At 44.5% G+C, this 18,550-nt stretch overlaps 2 protein-coding genes across 4 annotated transcripts in view; one reads left to right on the top strand and one right to left on the bottom strand.

Annotated features, from left to right (window-relative positions):
• The window catches only part of INTS8 (integrator complex subunit 8), a 21,503-nt gene extending 17,423 nt beyond the window's left edge, over positions 1 to 4,080 (top strand). Inside the window, exons 21-27 of the mRNA XM_004186147.6 lie at positions 492 to 610; positions 1,783 to 1,886; positions 2,561 to 2,611; positions 3,244 to 3,317; positions 3,392 to 3,456; positions 3,549 to 3,592; positions 3,872 to 4,080. Of these exons, the coding sequence (XP_004186195.5) occupies positions 492 to 610; positions 1,783 to 1,886; positions 2,561 to 2,611; positions 3,244 to 3,317; positions 3,392 to 3,456; positions 3,549 to 3,592; positions 3,872 to 3,988 (574 nt within the window). The 3' untranslated portion in view covers positions 3,989 to 4,080. The remainder of the gene's footprint in view (positions 1 to 491; positions 611 to 1,782; positions 1,887 to 2,560; positions 2,612 to 3,243; positions 3,318 to 3,391; positions 3,457 to 3,548; positions 3,593 to 3,871) is intronic.
• CCNE2 (cyclin E2) lies at positions 1,782 to 17,873 on the bottom strand. 3 transcript variants are annotated; one of them, XM_072924837.1, is made up of 12 exons: positions 17,718 to 17,873; positions 15,971 to 16,009; positions 15,754 to 15,862; positions 15,515 to 15,571; positions 13,470 to 13,621; positions 11,582 to 11,717; positions 9,395 to 9,541; positions 8,092 to 8,187; positions 7,261 to 7,395; positions 6,518 to 6,629; positions 5,716 to 5,870; positions 1,782 to 5,338 (listed from the first exon to the last, which is right to left on the bottom strand). In XM_072924837.1, the coding sequence occupies exons 2-12, from the start codon at positions 15,982 to 15,984 to the stop codon at positions 5,237 to 5,239; spliced, it is 1,215 nt and encodes a 404-aa protein (XP_072780938.1). In that variant the 5' UTR covers positions 15,985 to 16,009; positions 17,718 to 17,873; the 3' UTR covers positions 1,782 to 5,236. The 3 variants fall into 3 exon arrangements, with proteins under 3 accessions (XP_072780938.1, XP_030122297.1, XP_030122296.1); XM_030266437.4 differs by having other exon boundaries at positions 15,515 to 15,574; XM_030266436.4 differs by lacking the exon at positions 17,718 to 17,873 and adding an exon at positions 17,407 to 17,617 and having other exon boundaries at positions 15,515 to 15,574.
• Between the last annotated feature and the right edge of the window lie 677 nt (positions 17,874 to 18,550).

Genomic DNA, 18,550 nt, shown 5'->3' on the forward strand with positions numbered 1-18,550 from the left:
GTCCTGATGAAGATATGGGAAAGAAGAAAGAGGAGAAGAAAAAAAAAAAATTTTTTAATCTGTGTGCTTTGTTGAAGTATATGTTCACTATATGTGAACTATATAATACTTTAATATGAAATCACTAATTTTTTCAAGGTGTGTTTGAATAATACACAAAATAGGAAGTGGCAGATGGTATGTATTGATTTATTCTGGCTGGGTTAAACTGTATTTCTCCACTAAAATTTAGAGGCTTTGTGGGGTGGGATCCCAGAATTTCATTTAGTTCTGGCTTTTTGTTAAAGCCTCTGAAGGCTGTATTTGTTTGGTGAGATTTACTGTAATGTAACAACAGTAATCTTAGTCAAGACAAAATCTTTTCTGGAGTTAGTTATGCTTCACACTTAATGCAAGGTGGTTTGGACTTCGACCAGATGGGAAATCAAATTAGTGGTTAAAAAAACCAAAGCAGTAAGTTAGGAATTATTTTTCTTTCTTTTTTCCTTTAGTCTTCAATCAGTGGACTTTGAAGCAGTAGCTATTACAGTAAAAGAGCTGGTCAGCTATGCCTTGACTATCAATGCAAACAACCACTTCTGGTTAATTATTCAGGCAGATATTTATTTTGGTAAGTGAAACAATGTCTGTGTTTAACGTGTGTAGAGGAACCTTGCTGAGATTTGTTTGACATAACCCTCCTTGTATTTCCTTTTATGAAAAGAAGTTTAAGTGATATATGAAGTTAAAATCTTCAGATGTGGTGGTATAGGTGGATTTGCCTGGGAAGGTGTCTAAGCCCACAGCTAGCTGAGCTTCTGATAGGCCATGCAGCCATGCTTTTAGGGAAGGGAAACTTGGACAGCTACCCTTAACTTCACTGTTTTAGTGCCGTTGGTCCTTGAGTGGTGTAATTGTGCAAAACTGTGGCACTTCAGTGTTTTATAAGTGAATGGAAAGTTGTGAATAGTGGTTGCTTTTAAATTTAGAGATCGGCTTCAGTGGAGCACAAGAGGAGCAGAGTGAAGACAATCTGTATTTTATATAGGGAAGTATCAAGGGTTTGTAAATGAGGAAGCATGGGAAGGGTTTGTAAATGAGGAATAGCTAGCTATAGCTTTATAACCCTTGGGGTGAGAGGAGGAGTCTTAGTCCAGTGTTCAGTGCTGTCATGTTACATGTGGGAGAGTGATTCAGGGTTATAAACCTGTTTTCCAATGTTTATTGCCTGTACAAAGTGCAGCAGCATCCCAGAAGGAGGACATTTATGTAGGGAGCCTCAAAGCCGGTACATGAAAGAACAGCGGGTGGAGCAGTGGCAGTGGTCTGTTTTTCAGGAGCCATGGGCAAACAGGCTGCTCCTGCCACAGAGCCCCAGGAGGCTGCTGCCTTCCCCACAGCTCAGGAAGGGCTTACTGGGAATAGTAGTGCTGAGCCTGAGCCATCAGAGTGCTACACTAAACTAAACTCCTTCGTTACCCTGTGTGTGCTGAGCTCACTGAAGACAAACTTCCACTCCTAAGGTTGATGGATTCAAGATCAGCTACCTGAAAAAATAAAAAGCAATCCCTATAAGGCAGAAATTTGCCTGTGGTGCTTGTTTCTCTGATTGTGTAGTTTTTCCATCTACCACTGTGTAACCACTTTGTGTCTATGCTTTTTAAACAATGAAACACAAGTCATTTCCCAGAAGAATTCAGCTATGAGATATGCATCTAAATAATTCTATAAACAATTGATCTGAGTATTAAATAAGTACTGTATTTACTTTTGAGAGCTTATTTTGCTTTTTTCCCTTTGCAGCAACTAATCAGTATTCAGCAGCCCTTCACTATTACCTGCAGGCAGGAGCTGTATGCTCAGACTTCTTTAATAAGATGGTGCCACCAGATGTGTACACAGACCAGGTGAGCTAAAATGGAATTTGCAGAAATCTCTCTTTGGATTCAGTCAGCATCCTGATTCTATGTAGAGACTAAACTGTCCAGCACATACACATTCCTGTAGCATGTTAGGTGTTATATCTTGATGCATTTAGGAATACATGCCCTCATTGGTCTCATTTTTCTTTTTTGGCTTGTTGCTTGAAAGCCTTAGAAAATCTGAGACATCTCCTTTGCTGAAACAAGGAAGGCTTTTCTGTTAGTTCATAGAGCCTGCAGAGCTGTGTGCTGGGAAAGCACTGTGGGACACAGTGGAGTGGAGAGTAAATGCAAAAGCCCAGAGCACGGTCACTGTGTGGTGTGACCATCCCTGGCTCATCCCTGCAGAGCCACACCATGCTGGGCAGGGCTGGGGGCCAGACCCGCTCAGGGCAGTGCAGCAGCCCTGCCTCACCAGCACTGCTCCAGTGCTCACCTCAGCTCCAGCTGCTGAAAGCATCCGACTCCTGCTGTGCTGGAAATCTGTATCCTAATGAAGGCTCAGTTCATCAGTGCATGTGCTAAAGCCTGGGAGTTTCTAAGGGGTAGAAGAATCTATCTAGCTGGTCCCTTGAATTAAAAAAGAAAATAATAAAAATTGCAGTTTGTGTTCCAAAACAAGCATTTCAGAACATGTTTTGTTTTTAACCTTTCTGTAGGTGATAAAAAGAATGATCAAGTGTTGCTCTTTACTCAATTGTCACACCCAGGTAAGAGGTGAAACATGGCATTAACTAAAACATTTGCCTATGTTTATATAGGGGATAAAATTAAAAAATACTGAATTCAACTTCCCTTGGAAATGCAATCTGCAGTAGAGTAGGTTTTATTACCTTTGCTTCTAGGACAGTTATAGGACTAAAATTAACGAGTAAATAAACACATACATGGAAAAGTAAAAAGTAGTAGTCTAGGCGTGTTTTGTCCTACTTTTCTCTGATAATATAGACTTTTTTAAAGAGAAAATCTATTTGTGAGGTGTGCAGGTATATTGTGGGAACCTGGCCTTGTTTTTCATAACTGCAGGTGCTATTGCTGATCCAAGGATCAGTCACTCTTCAAGAAGTAACTAAGCTTGTACTGGGCTGCTTTAAAAGCTCTTAAATGCATTTGGAAACCTGGAAGCCAAGTCACTCCCTTGTGATCTGAGTCAATCCCCTTTTCTTGTAGCTGCTGCTACTGTTATGTCAGAATGATCAGTGTTCAGGTGCTCAGAACTTGCTTGCCCTGGAAACAAGGTCTAGATTAGGTCTAGAAAAGGAGTGGAATGAACAAGGCAGTGTGTGGGAGGGGTGTCAGTGGGGAATTAAGGCTGTCAGAATCACGGAGTCTTTCCTTACAGGTAGCTATTTTGTGCCAGTTCCTCAGAGAAGTAGACTATAAAACTGCTTTTAAGGCACTGCAGGAACAGAACAGGTAAATATTACAACAAAGTTTATAGATGCTTAAACACAATATGTGACTGTCAGTTAACCTGCCTTGTCTTTCAGTCATGATGCCATGGATTCTTACTATGAATACATCTGGGATGTCACCATCTTGGAGTACTTGACATGTATCCTTTTGCTGGAATACTACATATGTTGATGTTGAAGCTGAGAAAAAGTCCATTACCTACCTAAGTGACTTTTCTTGACTCATCCTCAGATCTCCACCACAAAAGAGGCGAGACGGACAAGCGGCAGATAGCAGTAAGTTAACCCAGGGTGCTGGGATTTCTTTGGAGAGTCTTTCCCTCCCTGAAATCACCTCTGAAAAGGTGGTTTCAGTTCCAGTTATAATTTTGTCACACAATTCTTTTAGAATCTGGGTGCTTACATAAAGTTGTGGCTGAAGGGATTGGGTGGTAGGGCATACAGCAAATAAATACAGAAATAAATCACCCATGGAACTAGTGCTAAAAGTGCACTGAAATGAAACAGCTCTACTGGAAGGCCTCATGCTGGTTGTGTCTCCTCTTTTGTTTCAAGATAAAAGCTATTGGCCAGACAGAGCTGAATGCCAGCAATCCCGAGGAAGTCCTACAGCTTGCTGCACAGAGAAGGAAAAAGAAATTTCTTCAAGCAATGGCAAAACTTTACTTTTAGGCTAATGCTGGAAGACTATTACAAAATGTGTAAAAGTAAAAAAAAATCTTTCAAGACTTTATTTTTTAAGTAATTTAAATTTTTGTACAACATTTACAGTCTAGTATCTTTCTTCTTAGAAATAAATGAAATCTTAGAATAAACCCCTTATTTTACAAACTGTACAGAAGGCTGGAAGCAACTGCAGCTAGTTCCACAATGGCTTGTTTGAGAAGACGTGAATTCAAGTTTGCGAAGTTGTTGTGAGTGTAATGTGGCTGTGGGTGGCACTTGATGCTCTAGTGCAGCATCATGGGCTGCTCAGTGTAATGTAACACTTGTCCCTGGGTGTGCAGCACAGATAGAAGCATCATGAAAAGGGGAAGAAGACTGATACCCTTCCTTCCCAGTACTGCCCTTCATCACAGAAGTGACTCAGAGGTAGTGAATATTCCGAGGAAAACACAGTAGTTAATGCTGCTTATAAACACTGATAACACTGTTCCTATGAAGTGAGTGGTTGTAGAGTACCTGCAGGCTCCCTTTATTCCATACCTTCTCCAGTTCTCATGCTTTTCTTGTTGCAAGTGGGTGGCTGGGGACTGCACTTCTTCCAGTTAGAGTTACTGCAGCAGCAGGTTCTTTGCTGGTACTCTTACCTGAGGTCAGTGATGCACTAAAACTGAAGTTTATGGCAGGCCTAAAGGGCTCCTGTGGAACTGAGATTTGACACAAGGCTGGCTGCACTGTCCTGCACACACGGAGTGGTTTCAGAGATGTGAACTGCTTACCCACAGGCCTCTGCAATACTGCACCTGAGCTGGGGGGACTGACTGACACGAGTGAGCTCTGACCTTACCAAGGGAAAAAAAGGGTCAAGAAGAGGTAATACATACAAGCTGTCAATATTATTCTCCTCATCTAACCCAATTTAAAGCAAATCTGCCATGTAAGCTGAGTGAACAAATCTTGCCAGCCAGCCCTATTTTTAAGAGTTCTTGAAAGTCATAAGTTAAGAATTCAGTTCTCATTATTAAGTCATGTCAGAATGGACCAAAGTGGTCCAGGCTCTTGTGATAGCAGGTGCAATGCTCAGCTGAGCTCTTTTTTTCAAGTCTGTAGGAGGATGTTGGTCTCAGTTTCCATCTGCTATGTCTTTTACTGCCCAAATCTTTAATAGCAGTAAAGAGCATGAGTCACCTTTAGTGTGGTCTTGTTCTGAAGCACCAAGTCCTGTTTCTGAATCTGTTCATGACAATTGACTGTATTTCATTTCTTCTCTGTGCTTTTGGGAGGGGTTATTATTCCTCCTGTTGACACAGGTGATAACTGCCCTGGGGCAGTAGACACTACTCCACTGTTCACTTCTTCCTGCACATTGGGAAAAGAAGACAACAGTTAATACCTGTGTCAAGGTCTCCTTTTTTGTGGCAGGAGGAGGCAGCAGTGCTTCCTCACACCACTCACACAATTCAAGTGCTCTAGAGTCAGGATACTGAGAAAACCAGTGACATTGCGTAACAAAGTTACAAACAGCTCTCCAGTACTGGTAATGCAAGTGTGTGCTGGGAGCATTAGCCTAAAGCACGTGTTGTTTATAGCATCACTGGTGCTTGGGCACTCACTCACTGAGGAGAGCCAGGCCGGGCATGAACAGGGAGCTGCTTTGGCCACTCAAAGCTGCCTCAGGACAAGGGATGTGTAATGAACTCTCAGCTGCCCAAACTGCACATCCACAAACCACTTACCAGCATGTCCAGATAGTTTGTGTGGGTCTGGATATTGTGTCGTTCTTCCACTGCAACCTTCTTGAAGTTCTTCAGCTTCACAGGGATCTTTTTTGCCACGTTCACAAAAGGAACCATCCACTGTACACACTCTGAAATGCTGTCCCAATCTAAGCCTGAAGGGCAGAACACCAGAATATATTTAGAAATCATGAGGGAGTTGCACAGTGTTCCAATATGGCCACGAGTTAAAAAGCACAATAAATAATACTGCAGATAAAAATTCAGACACATCCTCCCAGAAACAGGCAACATTTCCTTATACTTGTTACTTAAAAGGGTGGTGTCTGGAAGGGGAATGGAGGTCACAAGGGTTGTTGTTGCTTTCCAGGGGAAGCTGAAGTAACCTGTGGCTTGAACACGAGATTGTGGGTTATGCTATAAAAACACACTGGGTGTTGCTGACAGACGTGCACAACTGCTCAAGAACTACATTTCAGGAGAAAAAGTGGCCAAATATATAGCTAATCATCCCCCAAACATCTGGAAGCCATAGAGCAAATACTAGCCCAAATGCAAGAATAAATGTTTCAATTCCTTAGCAAAAGCTGCACTGCTGGTGTTTCCTTCTTGAGCCTTTGTAACATCTAATTTCACTTCCTACCACTATTTCAGAAGGAAAAGAAGCACAGAGAAGAAATATTAGTGTCCGTGTAGGTTTTGGTCTTCGGCAGCTTGGTAAACCAATACCATCTTAAGCAAGTCTGTGACAGCTTCCAGAATTCCCTGCCCAACAAGGCCAAGCTTTGCAGAGGCATCTTACCTGAAGTTTTCTTAACTATTTCGATTGAGGTATAGTGGCAGAGCGCTGCAGCAGCTAGTGTTCTGTACGGGAAGTCCAAAGAATTCACATCCAGAATACACAGGTCTAAAAGCTGAGGACATGAAGAGTAACAAATTTTAATAAGCTGATACTTTAGCGTGATCCTTTCTCAGAAAGGCCTATGCACACGGCACCTCTGCCCCAGAACAGGGCTGAGCTGCAGGAAGGCATTGTCTTAAATTTAAATACTACCTAGTGCAGTATTTACACCACTGAGCTGCCCAGCTTCAGCAAGCCTCTCTGAGGCTGGGCACAACACATGCCCATAGAAACAGAACCACAGCTCTTCCAAAATATTCAAAACACTCCCGAGGCTGCCTTCTTGGCAATTACACAGAAAAACTGTTAAGGGCAGCACAGGTAAAAACAGCCTAGAATCAAAAATTATCCACCTTCCTCTCAGAGGTGTCACTACTATTTACAGAATGCTGGAGTGATTAAAGAAATAAAATGGATTTTTTATTTTTCCAGCATACAGAAAATTCTTAAAGTATGTGAAAGCAGGGAGAAAAGAAACACAGGGGTAATTGTCCTCAAAACTGAATTTTTTGGTGGAGCCAATCTTGCACATTCCTTAACAAAGTAACAGGTGAGGGGGAAACAAGGGAATGCTTAGGACAAAGTGGCTTTCAGTAGCGCTTGTCACTGCCTCAAGAACCATTTTCTAACATTTTATTACTTACCTGGGCTATTTGAATGAATTTTTCCTGAGAATACTGAGGTAGCAGCACTTTTGGAACATCCTTCAGAGCATCCACTTGAAGATAAAGGTTCAGCCAAGAGACAATTGTCACTGGACAGAGTTCCCATTTTAAAGCCTGCAAATATTTAACAAACAGTTAAGTGCCTTAAACCACTCAAGGGCTCTGATTTCTTCCTATACCTCTCCTGAGATTACTGTACATATCCTAAAAACACACTAAAAATTATTTATAATTTCCAGTACAAATATTCTTTTTAAGTTGCATTCTGTTTTTTGAAAAGGCTGTACTAGGATCAGCACAAATCTGTATCCTTTAACTTGTGCAGTTGGATTTTATATGTCTTCTCCATTCAGAAGCTGGGAAATTAATATTATTTTGTCAACCTTTTGGGCTAGCTGTGTGAACCTGCAGCTCATCTCTTTTAAGGAAGAATAAATGTATAGTCCTGCATTGGTAAAGATAGATCCTTTCCAACATGAGGAGCACCAAGCAGTTTTTGCCTGTCTCTCCAGAAGCCCTTGTTCCTGGACAGCAAGGGATGTTGGCAAGTGCAGTACATTACAGTGACAGCCCTGGCTGCACTGCTGAGAGCTTTTACATTCACACAAGCATGAGAAACTTGCCCTTTCCTACCAGTCAGGGATTGTATCCCAGCTAGGGTGACAGAGGTCCACGCATACACAACAAAGGCTTCACTATTGTGCAGAAACAGCGACAGGTTCCTTTTTCTAGGCAAGTAAGTGACATTAAAACACAAGGCTCAGCTGGAGGGCCTTTCACCCAGCACTTACAAACACAGCAAATTATTACCTTTAACATAATAAGTTCCATTCTTACAATATCTTCTACACTGCAAGCACCATCAGTGACATAAGCAAATTCCTGTATTTTAGGAGCGTAGATTTCCTTTAAAGGGAGGGAAAATGAAGATGAGTATATCTTACAGTTCTAAGAAAGGCTGAGAAGATACTGGGAAATACTTTTCTGTCCATACTGACATGTTAACATATCTTATGCTACAACAGTGTTTTTTTCATTATATGAACTGACATGGAACTTACAGGATAAGGAGATAACATATAACCTGCTTGGGTTTTAGTATCTGTTGTACAATGCAATGGACTTATTGCAATTCTTTGAGCTTCTGGGCAAATAAATGCTGCCCAAGCAATCAGAACACCCTTTCATTTATAGATCTTTCTACTCGGACATTCCAATGCTGTAAAAACATACATCATCCCAATTCTCCTACAGATGGCTGACTGGTACAGGTTACCTGCAATGTCACTGCTGATGTAATTGCATAAATTCAACAAAATAGAAAAGCTAATAGAGAAAATCCCACAACCAGCCACTGCAACTGTCAAAAGCCATGGTGCAGAGGCAGTCAAGGAAATTTGCTAAGCCAGTCATGCCAGCTGGAGCCAAGCATAGCCTGGTGGGTATGTAGAAGAGAGCTTGCCAGCAAAACTGCTTCTCTACCAGCTGGCTCTGTGACCACCATGGCCCCACGCACTTCATTAGGACAGGTGACTGCTCATAGTGTACAACCTTGCTTTGGGAACCACAGTGACATCTGGGGGTTCCAAGATAACAACTTAATCCCAAGTTTTCCTGTCAGTCTAGCCCACTGTGCATTATCCAAAAGTATGCTCTTGGCCCATGGATGCAGCACATAATGTATCACCATCGCTGCACTTAAGACTCACGATCCACTAAATGGAGGATATTGTAAAGATATCAGCCTGATGTACAGGCAGTTTTGAGACTTAGGCTTGGTTTTGTACAAGTCCCACACCCATTCCTGAGATTGTTTGCCAACTGCTGTATATTTGGAAAAAGACAAGACAAAACAAAACTACTTCTAGCACATTTGCATGCCTTTTAAGTTTATGTGGTCTCCTTCCCTGCTGCTGGAGAAAGGGAGGACAAAAACTACTCTCAGAGAGACTGACAAATGCACAACTGAAGGAGAAAAATATTTCCCCTTCTGACCTTCAGTGTTGTACATACACCCCCAAGTTCAAAAGTTTCAAACATGAAATAATTGTTATCACTGTCTTTTTAGTTACTCCAAATTTTATATCCTCCTCCCTGTAACAGAGTTTCTTACCTCAAGTTTGGAGGCAATAAATAATGAGGTAATTCCTATGAGCTGAAGCATGCTCTTGTTAATGTTCTTTTGTGTCAACATGAATCTATCAAAGAAGTCTTGAGCTAGGTAGAAGGTTTCCCGGTGGAGTGCATACACCTCACACACCTACAACAGGGGAAAAAACACAGAAGGTTTCTGTTATAAAACTCTGCGTACACACAGTATTCAAGTTTTAACAGCAAAATGCAGGTTCATCTTTTGCACACACAAAGCTTCACATACCAAGCTATGTTATGATGCAGTGGTTAGCTTGGGATTGAAAAAGGTATTTCCCATGCTCCCACCTAAACGTGAATTGCATATGATGTACTAACAGACTTTCAAAAAGTATTTTTTCCAAAATAAATAGCAACCAGTTTTTCACTGAAAGAAGAAAGCCTGTTGAGGAAAAAATCCCAACAAAACAGCAACACCTACACATACATACAGTAATTACCTTGATTAAGAATACTCTCAAGCCTCAAGCTGAAGTCAAATCCTCACTGAATGCCCAATAGGTCTGTCCCAGGGCAGAGCCACTAAAAAATCAAAATCTTTGGCTCTACAGCAAAGAAGCCTGGGAGCTCCTGCTGGAGTGGGCTCTGCTGGCAGGCCAGGAGCACTGCCTGCAGCCCCTCAGGCACACCAACAGCCTCACTAAGCAGGAACAAAACTGCAGGAGCCGCCATCTGCTCCATCCCATTGCTGGTTTCCCTGGCAGGGAGAACTTTTAATACTCGCATTGTATCGAAGTGTTTCAAATGCCAGTTCAACAAAAAAAGAAAGGAGAGTGCCCAGACCTGGAGATCTTAGGGAAAGCCCTACTTTTTCATCTAACCTCTAATTCAGCTGGGAGGGGCTACCACATATCCAGCTCATCTGCAACTCCATACCCCTTTCACAACTAGAAAGCAGTTAGCTATCTATTAATTACTTACAATCTACATGCAGTAAAGGAAAAGAACAGAAAATACTATCCAAGAAATAAATCCCAGATGCTTCATTGTTTTACTTGGATACAAAGTCAGAATACAATCTCACTACTACAAGCTATTTCCCAAGACAAGTCTGGGAGCTCATTTGCAAATTAAAGCCCTTCCTGACCATCAAAAATGCAACTGATTGGCACAAATAGCACAGCCCCACTCCTTTAAACCTGATATATTTGCTTGATAATTTATGTGTTATTTTGATACTATTAACGACTGCTCCAAAGAAGATTCAGAACTAAAACTGTATAGGTCAGGCCCACCCATAAATATATAGCAGAGTTTCTAAGGAAGTGTATTTCCCAAACATAATAACACTTGGTTATGTTAAACAGTATCTGTTAAAATGTTACAGAAGACTGTTAGAAACCACTGAAGAAGTCTAAAAGCTGCTCGGATTTAAATTCACTGTGGCATATAGAACCACTGAGCTGGACAAAAGCAATTCCCTTGTTGATATTTTTGTTTGGAAGTTGGATGATTTCCTAGCTCAAGATTTTAAAAAAAGCAACAAATTAATTTAATGGTAACATGTAAATTCCACATTAGAGGAACTAGTGAAGCACATAATTAGAATAGGTTTTTTTATTCAGAATGTATTAAAAACTTTTAATTTTTCTTGAAATCCATTGCTAATATGATTTATTTGTAACCTTTTCACATAAGAAGCTGTCTGTATCAAGAAGCTTTACCTGTCAGCCATTGATATAGTCTGCTCTCCTTCCTATGATAAAATTGAAAATTCGCAATGAAATCAGAAAATAGCATAATGGGCTGACACTCAAGAGCTCTTGACATAGTCAGGGTCATAAATCCCCAACAGATGCAGTTTTCTCATGGCTTAGGTACAGTCTACCCCATAAGTTAGAGATCCATAATTTCAATACAAGTGTCTCAAAACCAGATTTCTCTCCCTTGCAGGATGTAGGGTGCCATGAGCAAAAGTTAAACACTACAGCTTCCTGTCCTGGGGATAAAGTTCAGTGCCTCCTGCCTGCAAAGGCCCTGATGTAGCTCACCAAGAGGATCAAAAGCAGTCATTTTGCAAAATAGTTTTGCCACTTTTTATAACTGTGCACATTACTATTAGATCATTATGTAAAAGCTGTGCTCTTACCCACCTACTTCACAGGCATAACACGCCTGTGTTACAGGCAAAGTAACTAAAGGTACACACCTCTAAGAGCCAGTCCAGCAATATTGATCTCATGTGAGGCTGCAAACTAGGATGTAGTGATGTGAAGTGTTTGCAGTGAGTGTATCTGTTCTCCTTCGTTAGGATGTTGAGCCAGACATCTTCGGAATTTCCCCAGCTAAAGAATAAAGTTACACAAAGCATTAATAAGTATATACACAACTCATTTTAAAAAAAACCCACATTATTTATAATTTACAGACATCCAAAGAGAAAAATTCCACATACTAAAAGATCCTTATGGTAATCAGAAAACTGCAGGAATATTTGAAACATTTTACATCACCACAACAGCAGCTTGCCAAGACCACTAACAAGTCCAGTTCTACAGAACAGGCAGTAAAACTGAACATGTGCCTCTCAAAGCTGCACATGCAACTAGAGGTCCCTATTTTGCCTAGTTTGCTGGCTGTTCAGAGAGCAAGATAAAACCAAACCCTTCCCCTAAAAAAGGACAATATACTCCTCCACAGGAAACACAAAGCATACATAACTTGTCCAGTTTAGCTTGAGAAAAACTGGAGATGGCATTTAAAAGTCACTCATCCATCCCTCTATTTCCTAGCTTACTTCAAGGCTCAGAAGCAAGCTATTTAGAGAAAAAATGCATTCTTCTTTATTGCTAACTTATAATTTATTAGTGCTCCAGTCTGTTTGGGAAGATAATGCCTATATCATCAATATAGCTTTATTTGTAATTGTTATTATCAATCCATATGGGCTTTTTCTTAGATGCACTTTTTATCTTGCAGGTAGGTACTAAGAGGAAAAGCATGTTAACCAATGACATTATTATTTCCTACTGAAATTTCTGGAGTTATGTATTTACCTTTCCCCAAGCAGAAGCAGAGAGACAGAGCTGATCACTAGTATTGCCTACAAATTTTAACCCAGCTCAGTTTCATTCTGTTGTTTTCATAAGTTAGAAGCTGGGGAGATATTTGCTTGTTTAATACACTCTCTCCATTTAAGCAGGCAGGCATTGAGAAATTAATTATGATCTTCTTACAGCAATTAGGGAAGGATGGAGAAGGCAGGAGAAGTAAATTATCCTCTTATTCAGCTAATCAGAAAGGATGGAGTTCAGCTTTACCAGATGCCTGTCAACAACAGGATTTAGCACCTTGCAAGGAACTCTGTATCTGAACAGGTCTTTGAGGTAAAGCATCACCTGGCAGCATCTTGAACTTCTGATCCAGTTTGGGCCAGCACAAAAAAATCATCAAGGTTTGAAAATTCGCAATAGAAAGGTTTGCTTAAAGTAATGCTACCTGTTCTGCTTCTCATTTACCTTGGGAGAAGTTTTCCTTAATACATTGCAGTAAATTTACCACCTCTTGCATTAAACCCCAGGCTGATACAAACAGCAACTGGGTACTTATCTAACACAGCCTAATGTCTAAGAAATTCTGAAATTGTAGTTTTCAATTTAGTCAGCTAAGCTTTCTCTCTACAGAAGGGCAACTGTCTAGAACTATGACTGCACCAATCATATTGCATTGCATTAGCAAGCTACCTACACATTGATATTGCCATAAGTTTATTTGAACATTTTAAGTTCTTTAAGAAAATTTTGTTAAATATTTTTGGCCCCAGTTCCAATAGCACTGAAAGAAGTTTTAGTTTAACTATTATGTGCCTCTTAACCCTTAGAGTGTCCGGTTATAAAAGGACAGTTCTGAAACATGAAAACTATCTGTCTGGTGTGTTTATAAGACCAGGGAAAAAAAAAATTCAAACAACCAAACCCAAGAATTTCTGTATTTTGTGAGATGAGGAGACAAGTAGAGGTATGTATTATATAAGCACATACAACAGATTTTATTAGAGTAGTTTAGACATTAATAATTACTGCATCAGTTAAACTTACTTGAGTTCTGGCAAAGGTGATGAATTTATGAAGAGGTTCCTGAATCTGTATTTTTTGAATCTTGAGAAGTCAGTGGTTACTGATTCTTTGTGAGGTGTTTCAATAATTATGCAAGGTGAGATGCCGCCTGTTATTGTGGGGGGCCAACAACTCTGCAAAATAAACAAGGTATCTTTTAAATGCTGCGTTTACTAGGAGAGCAAGAAAGGCAAGGAGTAGATTACAGTAACAGCAACAATATACGTAATGTACCTTAGTCTTTCTAGATCTCAGCATTGATTCAAGTATTGAAACCAAGAAAGAAGAAAATGAAATGCCAACTAAACCTGATATAGTCGAGATGGAACATGTATAAATAACTTGGATGCATTTGGGAACTCAGCTTTGAGGAAGATGGCCACCATTGTTTATGAACCCACAAGTAGCCTATCCATTGCTTGAAAAGCTCGGTTACAGTACAAAAGGCAAAGATATTAACTGCTACTAAAACACAGGACATTAGCTTGCTAGTCCTATCTACTTATCTATTCAGAGGGAAGAGAAAGGAGGGGGTGGAGGTTTTACTGTCTCTCAGTGGAAATTCAGCAACTTGTTATCTTCCAGTTTAGTGCTCCAGAGAGGAGCCACCCATCTCAGCTCCACAGCTAGATACCCACTGAGCAAACAGCAGATGTGAACTCTTTCTCAGCTTGCCAATGCCAAATATGGGATGCAATGACTCAAAGTGAGAAGACTGCAAAGGTATTCCTGCAGAAAGCCTTAGAGAAGGAGTTCTAGGTTACTTTAGTTAACTGTAACTTGTTTCACTAATGCTTATTTGGTTGTATGTAACCAATAAGGAGGTATCAAATCCCTGGAACACATGCAATGCTGTAACTGCTGACAGCCTTCAAAATGGTGTCACAGAAGTTCAATTATTCCCTGTGGAGTTGAGAGGGAATCCCATTCACAGAGTGTCAACACCTGTCCCTGAACAGAGCAGCTTTTCCTATACAGCTGACATGCAAAGTAAGCTACACAGGATTCCTTAGTATATCTAAACTTACTTATGGTCAAACTGAAGTACCCCAAGAGTGAGGTTACATACTCCAGCAGAACTGACCTTAATGCAGGCAACCAAGAGGAAAGGGAGATCCTACTCCTCCTTCTCTCCAACTTCCACCACAATGCTTGTCAGACCCTCTGCTGGGTTGATTTAATTTACTAACCTGGCAGAACTTTAACTTGTTCTCTAATGCCAAATTAGCAAGATGAACCTGCCTACTGCTTTATTCAAAGAATGGAGCAGGCATGGGATGGAGTTCATGGCCAGCTATCAAGGAAAAAGAGACAGGGAAGCAGGATTTCCCCTTTTCAGCAAAGATAATTTGTAATATTTAACAGTTAAGCTTCACCCCAGGTACAGCTGATGTACTGATGAAGCATTTTTTCCTACTCAAGATTTACAGAGACAACTTCACAGTCAGAAGTTTTGCTTCACCATAGCTGTTAGTCTCATTTACTTTACAAACAATATTGTTTGCAAGAGAAACTTATATTTTACTAATCTGCTTTACAATAGAAAACCAAAAGGCCTGTCAGTTTTAAGAAATTCCTGTGTTAGCAAAAACACATTCCTAAACTGATTTAATAATCGAAAGAACTGTTAAATGAAAGTAAAGATGGCCTGCATGGTTATGAATCTTAACTAAATGGCCATGAAACCACACCTAAAGTTAAAACAAGTGCAGTGATCTTGTTTAGACTTGCCTCTAGGCCTTACCTGCTCTGTATGTGGAATTGTTCTGAAACATCTGGGGTTATTCTCTTTTTTTCACCTAATCTTACTCTGCAATGGCTTTTACATTGAAGGATCTTTTATGTGCAACCAATTCATGTGTAAAAACTGATTAAAAGGTGCTAAGTTCCCATAGTTTCTAATATCTAAAAATACAAACTTCCCCTATTCAATACTTTCTGGTGTGGAATGCATGATTTCACACCCACCAACATAAATCGAGACAGACTCCCTTACCTAGTTTGAAATGGTATTCAGACTGAATTACCTTAATTTCGTATTGATGTTTTTTAGCAATTTTCCCATCTTCTCTTTTCTTAATCTCCTGCTGAAAAGAGAGACACACATCAATACACTAACGGTGACCAGCACATCTTCCTAAAGCTCAGGCAAACTCTTGCTTCCCCTGCACCATTTTGTAACTTAGCAAAGTAAAGACTGTCCCATCTAAACACACAGAAGAGCTTTCAGTATCATCCAGCCTTCCAAGCTGCTCAAATTGCTCACCTCTGCTGTTCTCCTTTTTCTGGTCTGGAGATAATCTAGCGCTTGCAGTTCTTGTGGAGCCTCTTCTGGACAGGATAGTGGCTGCTGCTGTTTGGCTTGCAAACGGCTACTGTAAAGAGCAAAGAGTAAAAAGACATTAGACATGCAGAGAGCAGCAGTTGTTAGATTAGTACTAGTAGTTGTTAGTAAGATACTAAGTGCAATGCTAACAGCTTACCTGCGCCTTGACATCTTCTTTGGGCTATAAGATCTCTACCTGGATCAAAGTAATAGGAAAAGCTCAGTTAGTACATCCTTAACATTAGAACCAAGTTCCCTACTTTGTGGCATGAACTCATCACAAAGAGCAGCATGGTTCACACAGTTCAAACAGAAGGGCACAAGTATTCCAGTGGCCGGAGGAATGCCCAAGCAGAGCATGACTATGGTACATAAGCACACGCAGCTCCATGTCCTGCTGCAGGGTGCCTAGGTATGCCAGCAGCTTAGCTCTGGCCTCCTGGGTGTGGGGGCAGGGAAGTTGTAAAGGGACATTTCCCATACAAGAGGATGTGGGGAGTCCTTGGGGCTGCGACCCCTCTAGTCCCCCCACACCTTCCATTCCAGGCACCCCCAGAGACCGAGGTTTTGACGCTGCCGCTCCTCAGGGGCGATGCCCCCACACCTGCCGGGACGGCCGGGCCGCGATGGGCCGGGCGCCGCCGCCCGCGCTCCCGCCGCGCCGGTTCCGCGCCAATTTCCAGCGAGCGGGAGGCGGCGGCGGCCTGTGCCGGGGTCCGGCTGGGCTGGGGGCACCGCCGGCGCCACCCTCCCCTCCCGAAGGGCCGATGTGACACCCACCCGCTCCCCAGGGTGCTGAGGGGACGCGGGAGGGGCAGCACCGCCGCCCCGCCCCCCCGCGCTCCCGCCTGGCTGAGAGCGCGGCTCCCTCCAAAACCTGAGGGGGAAGGAAGGGGCTGCCGAGACGGCGCCTCGCACGCGGGAACACCCACCCCCCGCCGGGACACGCCTCAGCGGGACCCCCAGTGCAGGCACTGGGGCCGTGAGGGGATGTCTCCACGGGCACCCTGCTCCACGGGCCAGGGCGGGGAGCCGGGTCCCGCCGGGGTGCGGCGCAGGCGGGCGGCCGGGGTCAGCCCGCCAAGCCGCTCGGCCGGCATCCCCGCCCCCAGCGCGCCGGGCTCCCTCCAAAACCGGGCAGCCCGCCTCCCGCGGGGCTCTCCGCCGTGGGGCGGGGGGCAGCCGATGGCGGGATCCCGCCGGCACCCCGGCCCACCGCACTGCTCCCTCCGGGGATGCCAGTCCGGGCCATCGCTACTCTCCGCTCCCTGCGGATGGGGCCGCCCCCGGCGACATCTCCCCCCAGGCTCTCAGCCACTCTCCCTCCAAAACGGTGCCGGGGCGGGCAGCCCGCCTCACCGCTCCCGGTCACCGCTCCCGCCTCACGGCTCCCAGTCACGGCTGCCAGTGGCCCCTTCACGCCCCCCCGACCACCGGCGCCGTGTCTGCCGGTACCGCCACCACCGCTGCTATCATCACAGCCACCCTCAACACCGCCACCGTAATCATCGCTACCAGTATCATTGATGCCATCATTAACATCATTATTATTACTATTATCATCATTATCGCCCAGCCAGCCCCCGTGCTCACCGGCGGCACCTCCGCGTACCTCCACCGCTGCCGCCCGGGCCGCGCTTCTCAGCTGGCGCCGGCGCCAACCCGCTATATAGCGCGCCGGGCCCGCGCTGCGCATGTGCGAGGGCGGCAGGCGGCTTCCCCGCCCGTCTGCCGCCCGCGCCCCGCTCGCCCCAGCGCCGCCGCTGTGCCGCGGGGCCGCGCCGACCCCCGCGCCCCCCGGAGCACCCCGCGTCCCGGCCCGGCCGCCCCGGCTCCGCCGGCAGAGCGGCAGGCAGCGCCGGGAGGAGCGCTGCCATCGCTGCCGCCGCCCGCTGCCTCCGCACCTCTCCGCCGCCCGGCCCCGCTGGCGGGGGGCACCCCCGGCACCATCACCCCGCTCCGGTCCGCTCCATCGGGCCCCGGGCCCCGCCGAGACAGCGGCGGCTCCGCCGGCGGCCCCGCGCGCCCAGCGGGGCTCAGCCCGCCCGCCCCGGGGCGGGGCCGCCGGCGGAGCCGCCAATGGGAGCGCGCGGAGCCGCGGCAGCGTGCGGCGGCCCGGGATGTAAACACGGCACCGCCCCGCCCGCCGCAGCTGTCACCGGCCCGCCGGGCCCCCACCGCCGGGCTGACACCGCACCCACACCCCGCACCGTGCACGGCGCCGGCCGCAGGCTGTCACACATCCCACGGCACGACGGCGGGGAGGAGAGGAGGCTCAGCAATGGCCTTACCGCTCTCTACAACCGCCTGAAAGGAGGTGGTGCCAGGCAGGGGTCATCACCTTCTCCCGGGTAACAAGGGACAGGAGAAGAGAACAGAGTCTTAGGCTGTACCAGTGGAGGTTGAGGTTGGATATTACAGAGAATTTCTTCTCAGAAAAGGTGATTAGGCATTGGAATGGGCTGCCCAGGGAGGTGGTGGAGTCACCATCCCTGGAGGTGTTTAAGGAAAGACTGGCTATGGCACTTAGTGCCACGGTCTGGTTGACATGCTGGTGTTCGTTCAGAGGTTGGACCCGATGATCCCAGAGGTCTTTTCCAACCTAATTGTTTCTGTGATTCTGTGCCAGCTGAAGACAGGCCTCCCCTGAGCACAGCCTCCATGACGTGCTGTGGACAAGCTCTATCCCCTACAGAGCAGTTTTCCACGCCTTCCAGCCAGGCCCGCCACTGCCCCG

This window comes from Taeniopygia guttata, chromosome 2 (genome assembly GCF_048771995.1).
Source record: "Taeniopygia guttata chromosome 2, bTaeGut7.mat, whole genome shotgun sequence".
In the NCBI taxonomy this organism is placed as follows: domain Eukaryota; kingdom Metazoa; phylum Chordata; class Aves; order Passeriformes; family Estrildidae; genus Taeniopygia; species Taeniopygia guttata.

Bases quoted from the DNA above. Each gene is read 5' to 3' on its own strand.
- CCNE2 (XM_030266437.4), bottom strand. The intron at 7,396-8,091 runs GTAATAATTTGC...AAATATTTGCAG, and splicing joins TGGAACTTATTATGTTAAAG to GCTTTAAAATGGGAACTCTG. The intron at 6,630-7,260 runs GTAAGTAATAAA...TCATGTCCTCAG, and splicing joins AATTCATTCAAATAGCCCAG to CTTTTAGACCTGTGTATTCT.